The 13,000-nt window shown below is 50.1% G+C and overlaps 1 protein-coding gene across 7 annotated transcripts in view; it reads right to left on the bottom strand.

Annotated features, from left to right (window-relative positions):
* Nucleotides 1-217: 217 nt before the first annotated feature.
* Nucleotides 218-13,000, bottom strand: part of DNMT3A (DNA methyltransferase 3 alpha) — a 105,166-nt gene continuing 92,383 nt past the window's right edge. For 5 of the 7 annotated variants that reach the window (XM_070450805.1, XM_070450802.1, XM_070450813.1 and 2 more), the window contains 8 exons: nt 12,661-12,751; nt 12,334-12,482; nt 11,234-11,319; nt 8,389-8,458; nt 7,629-7,747; nt 6,498-6,635; nt 4,532-4,642; nt 218-763 (listed from right to left, as the gene is read on the bottom strand). In XM_070450805.1, the coding sequence (XP_070306906.1) occupies nt 727-763; nt 4,532-4,642; nt 6,498-6,635; nt 7,629-7,747; nt 8,389-8,458; nt 11,234-11,319; nt 12,334-12,482; nt 12,661-12,751 (801 nt within the window). In that variant the 3' untranslated portion in view covers nt 218-726. Of the gene's footprint in view, nt 4,643-6,497; nt 6,636-7,628; nt 7,748-8,388; nt 8,459-11,233; nt 11,320-12,333; nt 12,483-12,660; nt 12,752-13,000 lie in introns of all 7 variants that reach the window. The other 2 variants (XR_011482108.1, XM_070450815.1) reach the window with 2 other exon arrangements.

The following is a 13,000-nucleotide window of genomic DNA, read 5'->3' as shown; positions in this document are numbered from 1 at the left end:
TCTTTGACCTTCCAGTCAATCAAACCACCCTTTTTTTCATCTGGTTTACAATCCTTATTGAATGTTCATGCAGGTGATGTTTTAAAGGGGGGAACTGCCTTGTCTACACCCAATGCTAGGACCTCCCAATTGGGGCACTTAAACCTCTCTGGGGAAGGCTGAGAACAGTCATGTCAGGGGGAAGGAGACGCAAGACAAAAGGACATTATTACGGTGCTTTTTCCGTTTTTCTTTTTGCACAAAAACAGTCCATTTATTCAAGTGTTCTCCAGCACAAGTACATTAGAAAGGAGCTTTATTATATTCTTCTGGGCACAAAAAAAAATGTGATGAAGGCGGAATTGACAGACTTTCTACATCTGCTGTACGCACTGACCTCTTTATAATTATTTCATAACAGCTATGTCACGAGCATCACTTACACAGAGATACAACAGGACATGGGGGCATGGCGGTGGGGACCCACGCAGGGCCTTCTCACACCCCCTCCCCAATGTCCCAGAACCAGACTGTGAAATGTACATTATTATTGTCAATAAATAGAGAAGCAACCCTAAAAAAAAAAAAAAAAAAAAATACAGTGGTGAAAGGATGCTGGAACCAGGAAGAAAAAAAAAACAACAACAACAACAAAGAGTCAGAAGAGGAACTGAAGAAAAAGGAAAGAGGGCCGGGAAGGGAAGGGTCGGGGAGTAAGTCCTGCATTTAGCTGCGTGGAATGTGCAGTCAAAGTGCTCTCCCGCCGGGGTCAAAGCGAAATCGTCTGTAACAGTAAAAGTTATTACCAAATCAGCTACGGAGTTTATTCTTCAGTATGAATACATGATTTCCCACAAATAAGTAAGCACCCGCTACTTCAATGCCTCAGCTAAAACACATGAAATCGTTCATTTAGTTTTCAAGTACAAAGTTAAAATGCCTTTTTAATAATAATATATCAGAGTAAAATAATAGTCTCTTTTAAACTCCACTACAAGAAAACAAAACAAACAGTCATTGTCCAGACAGCAGACTTAATTTAACAATATATATTTTTAATAAAATGTTTTAGCACCTTGTTGAGTCACCTCCTCCCTCTGCGTATTCTAAGGAATTTCGGTATTTTTGTGGTTGGTTGGATTCTAGGGCTGTGCTACCAAATCAGTCTGTGAAGTGAAATGGGACTCAGGTGATGCTTTCGGATCCCTGCTCATGTTCTCGGGCCCAGGGCTGGAGGCCATGAGGAAGCCGCCCTCCCATGCCCCTCGGGGAAGTTTTCCAGTTAGGGGAGTTACAGGAGTCTGGGGGCTTCCGTCAGGGCAATTTAGCCAGTCATGACCAGCCAAGGACCTTTCATCCTTGTCCTCACTGCTTCTGACCTGCCTGTCTGTCCCTCTCCCCTGGACTCCACTGTTGAGGGCCAGCGGTAAACAGGAAGCCAACCACAGGCCTGCTCAGCCGGGTCTCAGGAACACACAGTGCAAGAGAGTCTGACCTCACATCCTAGAGACCCCGGCCTTCCTTTACCAAAACGTAAAGATCCAAGAGCTTCTGCTAGAACAGTGGAGTCCATCGTTGATATAAATCTATCCTCTTTCCTCTTAGATCCTCCAAACACTTGTGGTTAATCCTTGCTCCAGCAGGTCCACACCACCCCTCCAGAGGTGGAGGAAAAGAGAGCGGGACAACTCCAGTGTCCTCTCTTGACCACAAGGGCTGGAAGCGTCCAAACTAGACCCTGCCTGATGACAAATTCAGATTCCTCATCTCCCAGGATCAAAACAGGGCCTGGCTAGAAACCCAGTTCTCACCAGCATCTGGGCTCTGCTGACCACAAGTAACAAGCAGCTCTTGTCAGATCAGATCGCGGTGCCAGGCAGGTCCCATGGCCCTAACCCTGCAAGTTCCCTGAAAATGACACCTCTTAAAGACACCATTGCCACAGCATCTCTGCACCAGGCAGGACAACAGGAATTCAAATCCGCCTCCAAGACCCACTTTATATATAACTTATGTCATCAGTGAGATGAAGACTAAGACCACTCCCTGGATGGCTCTGCTGAAAGAATCCTTCCCTTGCTCCTGTTGTACACCATCCTGTGCTGGAGATGGTGGGCTATTCCCATTGAGGTTTCCCCAGAATTGCCAGTTGCTCAGGAAGTAGGGGGAGACTAGTTCAATGTCCACCAGCCTTCCTTCCTGCTGGGTCGGCCTGTCCCAATCTGCGTCCTACAAACTCATCAAAAACCCACACAGGCACCTTCGCCAGCCAACCTCTCCCAGGCCCGTCTCAAAAGCAAAGCAGCCCCCTGTACTCTTTTGGGGAAGTCTGCTTTCTAGAATGTTCAACAGCAGGAAGGTTCTGGGGTCTATAAAGAAAAACAGACAGTGGCACACCCAGGTGGCTGTCTGCAAGACCCCACCAGCCTTCATCCCCAGCTCCCCAGCCTATGCTCTTCAGCTGGTCCCCAGGGAAGGGGGTCAGCACCAACCAGCTCGAGGCCCCCAGAGCACAGCAGCTGCTGGCCGAGTACCAGCTTCCTCTGTGGGCAGACAACCCCCAGCTCTGTGACCCCGGCCAGCTCCCCCAGCCCAGAGCCACGGATCTCTTTGGCACCACACTCCACTTGGCACCTGCAGTAAGTAGGGGGTACCACCCTAAGTCCCTGGAAACCCCCATTTCCAGGAATTTGTAAATAAGCCTGCTCAAGAGAAACAAAACTCCACCGAGAACATGCTCCAGAATTTTCCAAAGGCATTCCTGGTTTCTCCCACTGCACTGCCTCTACCAATGATCCCCCACCTTAATCCACGCACGACTTTGACTCGGCCTATCCAAGCACAGCTCTCCTTTAGAAGGTATCCCCAGAGGCACCCTGGGGGTTGGAAGGAGATTGTGAAGAGCACCCCAGCCTGGCCAAGTTGGCACATTCCCAAGGTCCCCTTGGGACCTGCCAAGTTCTACTGTGGGACCAAGCCCCTGGGTGTGGCTGGAAGAAAAGCTGGCGATTGTTAATGCTCATCCCTGCAAGGGGGCCTTTGGCCAAGGCAGGTTGCCAGACCAGGAGGAACAAAGATCAGCCACAACAAGCAAGCTGGCCGGCCCACGCTGACCCCTCAGGGCTTGCCACATCCCTGGCTACTAAGTTTCTTCCCCACGCTCACTCCCTGGATGGAACCTGGGCCACTGGGAAAAACAAACCCCTGCACACAGCAGCAGACACACGGCCTAGGAGAGCCAGAAGGTCTGCAGAGGAAGAGACAGTCCTGACACAGGCTGGGAAGACCTTAGCGTCGGCCGCCGCCAGGGGAGGGAGCACCTTGGACTGTCTGCGCAGCCCTCCTCCCCCGCCCTCCGGAGTGGTGCTGGTGGGCTCCGGGCAGGAAGATGGAGCCTGGCTGGAGGAGGAGGGGGGCGGGGTGAGCACCACAGTTGGGTACAGACTCCAACGAGGGAGGGGCAGAGGGAACCCCCCTGCCAGCTGCTCCAGCCCCGTGGGAGCCCACCGTCACCACCTGCCATCACGGCACGGAGCTGGCAGGAAGCAACCGGGTATGATCTTAAAAACCAATCTGACAAGGATATGAGTAGCTTGAGGTGTGGGACTAAGCACCCCCTAAAAGGAGTGGGAGACCATGGCCACCAGCTGTGAGCTTACTCCTGAGCAATGAGCAAGGGATTCAAAGCTTGGTTAATTTTTTTTTTTTTTAACCAATTACTAATTTGCTTTGTTCCAAAGATGAGGTTCGCTGTCCCATTTCTTTCCAATGGAAGCCCCCTGGCCAAGACAGCCCTGGACGTCAGTTTCATTTTGGACGGGGGGAGAATAGGTAGGGGGAGCTGAGGGCTGACTTGACTGGTGCCTAGGGTTGCAGGTCAGTGTCACAGGTTGCTAACAGAAGAATCTTTTGACATCACCAGGGGCAAAAGAGATAGAACGCTACCTGCTAGAGGAGAGCACCTGCTAAAAGAAAACCTCCTCCTTTTCCTGTCTTCAGCACCTAGCAACTTCTGGGATTGACAGTCTACCTGCAAACAGGGCAACAGAGGTAAAGAGCTGCAGGGCCGACTCCGCAAAGTCCTGAATCCTGGGGAGAAGAGCACTGGGAGCTCCCTGGCTGTGTGTGTGTGTGTGTGTGTGTGTGTGTGTGTGTGCACGTGCATTTGTTATGCATCGGTATAGAAACATGTTCCTGTGTGTGTGTGTGGGACTGATTGATTGGTGTGGGGCTTGTCTGCAGTGGGGCCCGAGACTCAGCCTTCTGAGCCTCCTTCCCCCACTCCCCACGACATAATATTTCTTATACATGACCCTATCTATGTATTTATATAGCGCCTATCACCATAGGCCCTATCTTTCTAGGGATGCGAACATGGGACCATGTGCTTGACAGCACACCTCCCAGCCCTGCCAGTCCCAGGAGGTGCCATTCCCCCCTCCCATTATAAAATATATATCTCTATATGCCACATATCTACACCCCATCTATTCAGGCAGGCGTCTGCCCGTTGGGCCCTCACCCTGGAGCCACCCACACCAGCCCTGCCTACCGCCAACGCCAGGCCGCCTGCCTCGGTGGGAAGCGGAACCAAGTGCCGTGCACTTGGGGCTCCAGGTGCTGCCGACTCGAGGTAAGAGCACAGCTTTCATCAGACCAAGTACTAGAAAAAAAATACACACCACTCCGATCACACACGCGAGGAGAGAGGGGCCTGGTCCTCCCTCCAGCCCTGACACACGTGACTCGAGAGGAGGGAAGCAGAAGAGAAGAGGGATGCGCCCGGAAGGCCGGCCTCGGGGACCCCCCCTGGCCGCTCAGCTGTTGCCCGCCGCGCCTGGTGGCCCACCTGGCCCGAGGGGTGGGGAGCCAGGGCACCAGGGCCACCACTAACTTAGAAGCACCCTGCTCCCCGCACCTTGGTTTGAAACCTAAAGGGAGGGGGGGGTTGGGTTTTTGTTTTCTTAAAAGAAAATCTGAAAACAAACATAATTATAACCAGAACCATAAGAATAATTATAAGAAAAGGTGTCATCAGCCTCCCAGTATAAAACTGCAGCCTTTGGAGATGACCAAAAACATCACATTCCAGGGGCCGGAAGCCGCCTTGTGCACAGAGGGTGGATGGTGGGGGCCTCATAAAAGAACACACAAAAAGCGACTTAGACAGGAGAGCACCAGTACGTTTTGTATGTTTTTTTATTTGCTCCAGGTGGGGTCTGAACTGTCACTTGCCCGCACTCTGGATTTTTTTTTCTGATCCCACCGCAAGGAGCCCTCGAATCGGCTAATGTGAGAAATTGGGAATGAAGACCCCTCATCCTGCCATCTTGCCGAGGGAGTCTCCTTTTTGAAAAAAATCAAAAGGTTATTGCGTGAGCCTGGATGGATCCCACTTTCAGCTTTCCACGGTCCCAACCACCGAATCTCACCCCCCTTTTTTTGGCAGGGAGAAGCGGGAGAACGCTGTTCCCAAATTCTCCTTCACACCTTGTTAAACACCAAGGGGAAATCAAAAAACCCCACCACGGAAACGGTTCACCTCCAAGCTGTCTCCCTTTCTCCATCCTTGGTTAAAACCCTTTGCACATAAGGCAACGTGGAAGCTGATGTTTTTACTCATCTCGCTGTTGTAAAGCACCATTATGAAGTCGGGTTGTACAGTAGTTAACAGTACCTTTTATATATATATCTCATTTCTATCATATATATATAAACTGTAAACAAGAGGTAACAGCGGCTTCTAGAAACTGATTTTCTTCAAGGTTTCCTGTGTGGTAGGCACCTGAATACTGTATAAAAGGGTCTTGTGTGGTGTTCTCGTCTCTCTGCTGCTAGTTGGGTTGTGATCTGCATGACCAGGAATGGTGCTGGCAAGACAGCTCAGTGGCTGGGAGGGGACTCTGCCACCTGAGTGTCTGTTTTCTGTCCCCTGCTTGTGCTCCTATCTGATCAGGCTAGAGACAACAACAAAAAAAAAGATATATAGTAAAAAAAAAAAAAAAAAAGAAAAAAAAATCCAATATATAGATTTCTATAGAATTTCCTTTTTTTCCTTCTCTCCCATCTTTCCTCTGCAAGGTATGGTTACTATTTTTTGTTACTGATTCTTTTTTTTTTTTTTTTTTTGCTGCAATAAACCCTCTTGTTTCAGTCACAGCAAGAAACAAAAACCCAAACAAACAGAAAACCCCTCTGAAAAGAGTAGAAAACAAAAGGTTTGACCAGAAAAAAAGGGGGTAGTGGGGTTGGGGAGGGAGCTTGGTTTTGTTTTTAAATAGGACTGAAGATTAACATCGAAAAATCAGGAGATGATGTCCAACCCTTTTTGCAAGGCAAAGCCCTCCGGAATTTCCGCCTCTGTGGGGTTTGTTTGTTTTGTTTTAAATTCCTTTTTCTCTTCTGGGTGCTGATACTTCTCTCCATCCTCACGTTGTTGGTGTTCTGTTGTGTTTTGTGTTTTTTGTTTGTTTGTTAAACCTTGTGTCACTAACTTGGTTTGCCCTCACGTCCCTTACACACAAGCAAAATATTCCTTCAGCGGAGCGAAGAGGTGGCGGATGACCGGCACGCTCCACGACCGGCCCAGCAGTCTCTGCCTCGCCAAGCGGCTCATGTTGGAGACGTCGGTATAGTGGACAGGGAAGCCAAACACCCTGGGGAGAAAAGGCAGAGAGGGGCAGGGGTCAGCGCCAGGCTGGGGCGATCCTGTCTGTGATAACTAAATCAAGTCTCAGGCGCCTGGCTACTTTATGTGGGTCTGAAGGCAAGTTAAGATGATGACTGCCGAGATTTACCATACAGCGGAAACAACGCTGTGTGTGTGCTCAGTCGCGTCTGACTCTGCAAACCCCATGGACTGGACAGCTCACCAGACTCCTCTGTCTATGGGATTTCGCAGGCAAGAATACCAGAGTGGGTGGCCATTTCCTCCTTCAGGGGATCATCCCAACTCAGGGATCAAACCTGCGTCACCCGCGTTTCCTGCATTGGCAGGTGGATTCTTTACCACTGACCCACACAGGACGCCCAGAAACAAAGTCAGTGTTTGTGAAAAACCCATCTAGGACACGCTTCACCTGAGACTGAGACCCACAGTGGGCATCTCAAGTCTGTAATAAATACACATCCCTATATCCCCCCCTCCCCCGCAGAGGAGGGAGAACTCTGCAAGGGCTCCCAACTCATGCCTGACGCCAGGAGTTCCTGCTTGCTCTGGTTGTGTGTTAATTGTCTCTTGGTTTGGCTAAATTGCAGTTACCCCAAGAAAAAGGACTCGAGTCCAGTCGGCACAAACGAGGGCACTGAAGCTATAAGGCCCATCTGCTCCCGTGCTGTCTTGGTCTACAAAGAACCTAACATGAGCAGCGTGAAGCAGGGAAGCCGGGTCCCTCTTGGCCTCCGGGTGGCGGGACCGGCTCTGCAGCTGCAGTGTCTCTTTGGAGTTGAGCAGGACCACTGGGAGCCAAGGCACTAGGGACAGATTCCTAGATGCCCCCTACTTAGCCCCAGCCTCACAACGCAGAGGCATCAGCCATGTTGGGAAATGCCTGGGAAGACAAACCCACTGCTCACGGGATGTCTGCAAGGGATCTGAGCCTGGCACAGAGGCTGGGATCCCACCCCCCACCAGCACAAAGAGTGGGTACCTTTCCATTTCAGTGCACCATAAGATGTCCTCTTTCTCATTCATGAAGACGGGGAAATGCTGGTCTTTGCCCTGCTTTATGGAGTTCGACCTAGTAGTAATGGTCCTCACTTTGCTGAACTAGAAGATGGGAGAGGAAACGGAAGATGAGCACTCATCCGCAGCTGACAGTGACTGCCATGTCCGAGGCCTACAAGGCCTGCTTCATCCAGGGGCCAGGGTTGCCCTGCTCTTCCTCCTACACAGAGGGTACCCGGCCATCCTCACTCCAATCCTGCTGGCCAAGACTAGAGAGACAACAGCTTGAGCCACTGTCCTTCCCAAGTCTTCTAAGAAATGTTTTTCTTCCCAGGAGTAATGATTTACAGGCAAAAGGATGCCGAATTACCCAGGGGTGCAAAGACACCCCTGGGGTGCCAGCAGTCCCAGGAGATTTCTCCAGAGAGAAATGGAACTGCCACATCATAGGAGAATCTGCTCTGAAGGCTTGTGCAATGATGATCCTGGCCTGGTAATTCAAAAGCCCAGGGATCTTGGCCAAGACTTCTTAGCGTCTGCCTCCCACAGGACCAGCAGGGCAACACTCAGCAAGGATTCTGACCTCTTCCCCTGCCCTTCAGGCTTTCCCCCAGACCCTCCCCGTCTGGCCAACTGCAACCCCGAGTTACATCCTCCGCAGGCAGCACACAGCCCTGGTGCTGCTCCAGCGCATCCTGCCCTTCTCCTTATCCCTAGCAGAGGGCTTTGATGCTGAGGCTAACCTTGGCTATTCGGCCGTGCTCCAGACACTCCTGCAGCTCCAGCTTATCATTCACAGTGGATGCCAATGGCCTAGGAGGCAGGAGAGAGAGGGTAATGACCGAAATCAGGAGAATGGCAGGGATGTACTCTCAGCACTGACCCAGCAGCCATCTGATTCACATGGAGAAGTAAAGAACCCCCATCAAGCTCCCCCAAACACAGGCACAGACACTGTGGCCACTCACGGACATAGGGCCATGAAGCATCAAATCCTTTAAGGTAAACTCAAAAGTAGTCCCAAACTACAAATAAACAGATAACGCCTGCCTGCCAAGAAGGGGAAACACCCAATTATTTTTAAACCTGTTCCCTAAAAATAGACTGCACCTGAAAAGTACTCATCACAAAGCAAGCTTTGGCATGACAGAATGTTCTGTATTTCGACTATGGTGATGGTTACAGGTATGTACGGTGGATGACACTCATCAAACTGTACATCTTACATGTACAGTTAACAAGAACTTAAATTCTGCACAGTCCCCAGAAGACTAAAGCTCTGTGACACTCAACGTGTCACTTTTCAGACGGCAGACGAGATCACTAAGTATCACTTTAGGTGATAGCCTTTTCTGACATTTAGGATTACTTACTAAAGGTTTCACATAGTGGTCCACCACCCAGGACCCATGGTCAAGTTGCACCTCCAAACTCCTCTCTGTTTATGTGCACACACGCACACACACACACACAGTGTACTTTGTCCCCTTGTGCTTGTACTTTGTACCCTGCAGTACCTCCACTCCTCCTGGAAGCTCAGAGTTCTAAAATTTTAGGCTTGGAAGAAGCAGGTAAGAAAACCCCACAGGCCCAAGGTCTGTCAGGAGATAATGACTTAGTGGCTCTAGACTACATAAGCCCATCCACTTTATCCAATATGCACAAACATCCTGGGAAGGTTGGGGGGACACCAAGACAGTTTTTAGGTCAGCTACCCACTGACCCACCTCTTTCCGAGCCACAAGCCCTCGAGGAAGACAGCCTTGCCAAACAGGTCTGAGACTGGGAAGTTCCTAAAACCTCCTGCTATTGGCAGAGAGGCATAGTAGATGACCGAGGTCAGGTTAAATGGTTCATCTAATTTACAAGGAAACCATGGAGATTTAAAATCCACATTTGGGGGTGTAGGCCATTCAGGAGGGAGGGGACACACAGCCTATGGCCGATTCATGCTGATACATGGCAAAAATCATCACAACAGTGTGACTATCCCCCAATTAAAATAATTTTAAAACAAACTTAAAACATTCTGGAAAATACTTCTCTTTGTAATATATTATTGCAATTGGGGGAGTCTCCCTCTGCTTTTGAACCGCTGACTCTCAACCAGAATTCTTTTATCCTCATAAAGTGAGTGAAGTCGCTCAGTCGTGTCCAACTCTTTGCAACCCAATGGACTGCAGCCTGCCAGGATCCTCTGTTCATGGATTTTCCAGACAAGAGTACTGGAGTGGGTTGCCATTTCCTTCTCCAGAGGACCTTTCCCACCCAGAGATTGAACCTGGATCTCCCACATTGTAGGCAGATGCTTTACCTTCTGAGCCACTGGGGGAGAAACCTGGTGGTTTCTTCTCATAGGCCTTTTTATAATATGACTATTACACTGAAGAAATGAAATTTTCTTCGTTCCTGGACATTAACATCTCTGTGCAACCTACACAAAGGGCATCTTCCCAAAAAAGGACTCGATGCCAACAATGTGCATGAACAGTAAGTGGAGCAGGATGCTCTAAGCTGTGTGGTGCCTGCTGTTTCAAGATGCTGTCTCTGCACGTGCACCCCAATGTTCATCGTAGCACTGTTTATAATAGCCAGGACACGGAAGCAACCTAGATGCCCATTAGCAGAAGAATGGATAAGGAAGCTGTGGTACATATACACCACAGAATATTACTCAGCCATTAAAAACAATTCATTTGAACCAGTTCTAATGAGATGGATGAAACTGGAGCCCATTATACAGAGTGAAGTAAGCCAGAAAGATAAAGACCATTACAGTATACTAACACATATATATGGAATTTAGAAAGATGGTAATGATAACCCTATATGCAAAACAGAAAAAGAGACACAGATGTACAGAACAGACTTTTGGACTCTGTGGGAGAAGGCGAGGGTGAGATGTTTCGAGAGAACAGCATCGAACATGTATATTACCCAGGGTGAAACAGATCACCAGCCCAGGTTGGATGCATGAGACAAGGGCTCGAGCCTGGTGCACTGGGAAGACCCAGAGGGATTGGGTAGAGAGGGAGGTGGGAGGGGGGATCGGGATGGGGAATGCATGTAAATCCATGGCTGATTCATGTCAATGTATGACAAAAACCACTACAATACTGTAGAGTAATTAGCCTCCAACTAATAAAAATAAATGAAAAAAAAAAAGAAAATATATATAAAAAAAAAAGATGCTGTCTCTGGAGCCGGTGTGGCCCAGCGGCAGCACCACTCTTTCCCATTCCCAAACACGTCCTCCATGGCTTTACCTCAGGAAACTAAGGACTAGCTGACTCTAGCTGTACTCATCACCAGTACAAGAGAACCAACCCTGTAACTCAGCAGCGCAATACACGGTCTTCTGTGTCAAGAGTGTGTTTTTTAAAGGTCCTATCTGGGACCACTAGTTTTTCGATTCTCAGCCAAGTTATTTTCTACACCCTGACTCCCCTTCTTCCTCAAGGAAAAGCAAAGACAAAAAACTTGGCAGAGCAGCAAGCTGGTCTGCAGGGGAGGCTGGTCACCCCTCGCGCCATCGTCCTGCCTGCAGACACCCACCCGTGGCCACCCAGGCACGGAGCTCTCACCAACCTGTTCATACCAGGAAGGTTCCCCCAGAAGTAGCGGGCCCTGTGCGCAGCTGACACTTCTTTGGCATCAATCATCACAGGGTTGGACTATAAAACAGGAGAGAGAGAGAGATGAATATTATAGCGTGCCAGGAAGCTTATTAGTTTAGAGCCTCAAAGGCACTCACTTCTCTCTCAAGAGGCCACGCTGTGACAGCCTGAAGCTCCCTGGAAAAGCCAGAATCAAACTCAGCTACATTCCACATGCTCCCACAGGAACATTCTAGACCCGCACATGGTCCACAATGCCAAGATGGAGATGTTCTATCTGCACTGTACCATGTCCCCACTAGCCACCAGGTGCTGAAAGTTGGGTAATTGAGGAGGCTGGTGCGACTGGGGAGTTTTAACGTCAGTTTAAACACCGCATGTGGCAGATGTCCACCTCGTTGGACCACACAGCTCCAGCTAACCCAGAGGCTTTGGGAAAAAACATTCCAACAAGTATGGACGTCTTTACTGCATGTCCAGATAATGAGCCAAACAGACGCTTGCTCCAACGCAGTCAACACCAGCTTGACGGGTCTGACCCCAAGACTTGGGCATACAGACTGCTCAGCCAGAGAAGGACTCTGGCCCAGAAAACTTCTGCACAGGCCCAAACTGGGCTCAGCCAATTTGGGACCCACATTACTGGAAGTAAAAACTGAGATAAACCATGTTTTCTTCCCAGGTGGCATAAAGCACCCATCATGGTGCCTGGGAATGAGCACAAACCATCCTGGTTCGGAAAACTGATTCTGGCATCTCAAAAGGTTCCCCCAGGGAAACAGCACACAGACCTCCCAGCCAAGGAGTCTGGCACTCCACCTTGCTTATGAGTCAGGTCCTCCATGCTCTGAGGCCACACTGACATACCACCTCTTAAGAGTGAGGCCACGGGTTCTATCAGGGGTGGGCTTCCTCCTCGCCTACTCGGGAAGCCCAGAGCTTACCAACGGGCCCCTTGCAAAGCAGAAGTCCCCAGTCCCCAGCTCCACAATGCAGATGAGATAGGGATAAAGCAGCAGTCCAAGGTAGAAGCCATTAGTGAGCTGGCCAAACCAAGGGTGCTGGCTATACCTCGAGAAATCGCGAGATGTCCCTCTTGTCACTAACGCCCATGGCCACCACATTCTCAAAGAGCCAGAAGAAGGGGCGGTCATCTCCCTCCTTGGGCCGCGCATCATGCAGGAGGCGGTAGAACTCAAAGAAGAGCCGGCCAGTGCCCTCTGAGAGGTCGGAAGAGAAAGCCATCAGCTGGGGCTGTCTGCAGGAGACAGTGGTGTGGCTCGGGCACGGGGAGGGTGGGGTCGTTGGGAGTAGCCGTCCCAGGGCAGAAATATCCAAAGAGGAAACCGATGTGCGGAAGCGCCAGCTCAGGAGGCGGAGGGGTGACGAGCCACCTACCGTAGAGTCCCTTGCGGGCGGGGTTGACGATGGAGAGATCATTGCAGGGACTGCCCCCAATCACCAGATCGAACGGGCCCCACTCCTGGATCTGGGAGGATAAAGGTAATGTGATGGGCCTGATGTCCGGGGACAGAGGCGGAAAGGAAGAGAGAAATGATCTGTGAAGTTGGCAAAAAAAAGTACTTTGCTTGGGAGAGAAAAGACCCGAATGCTTTGTATGCTCTCTACACACACATACACACTTCTTCCAGCCATGGGCAAGTTACTGAGGCTCTCTGGGCCCAGTTTTCCAGATAGTAAAGTGAAGCGACTAAACTGGGGATCTAGGAGGCCAGCA

Source organism: Odocoileus virginianus, chromosome 2 (genome assembly GCF_023699985.2).
Source record: "Odocoileus virginianus isolate 20LAN1187 ecotype Illinois chromosome 2, Ovbor_1.2, whole genome shotgun sequence".
Lineage (NCBI taxonomy): Eukaryota > Metazoa > Chordata > Mammalia > Artiodactyla > Cervidae > Odocoileus > Odocoileus virginianus.
Note: the sequence above shows the minus strand (reverse complement) of the source record. Positions and strands in the feature narration are given on the sequence as shown.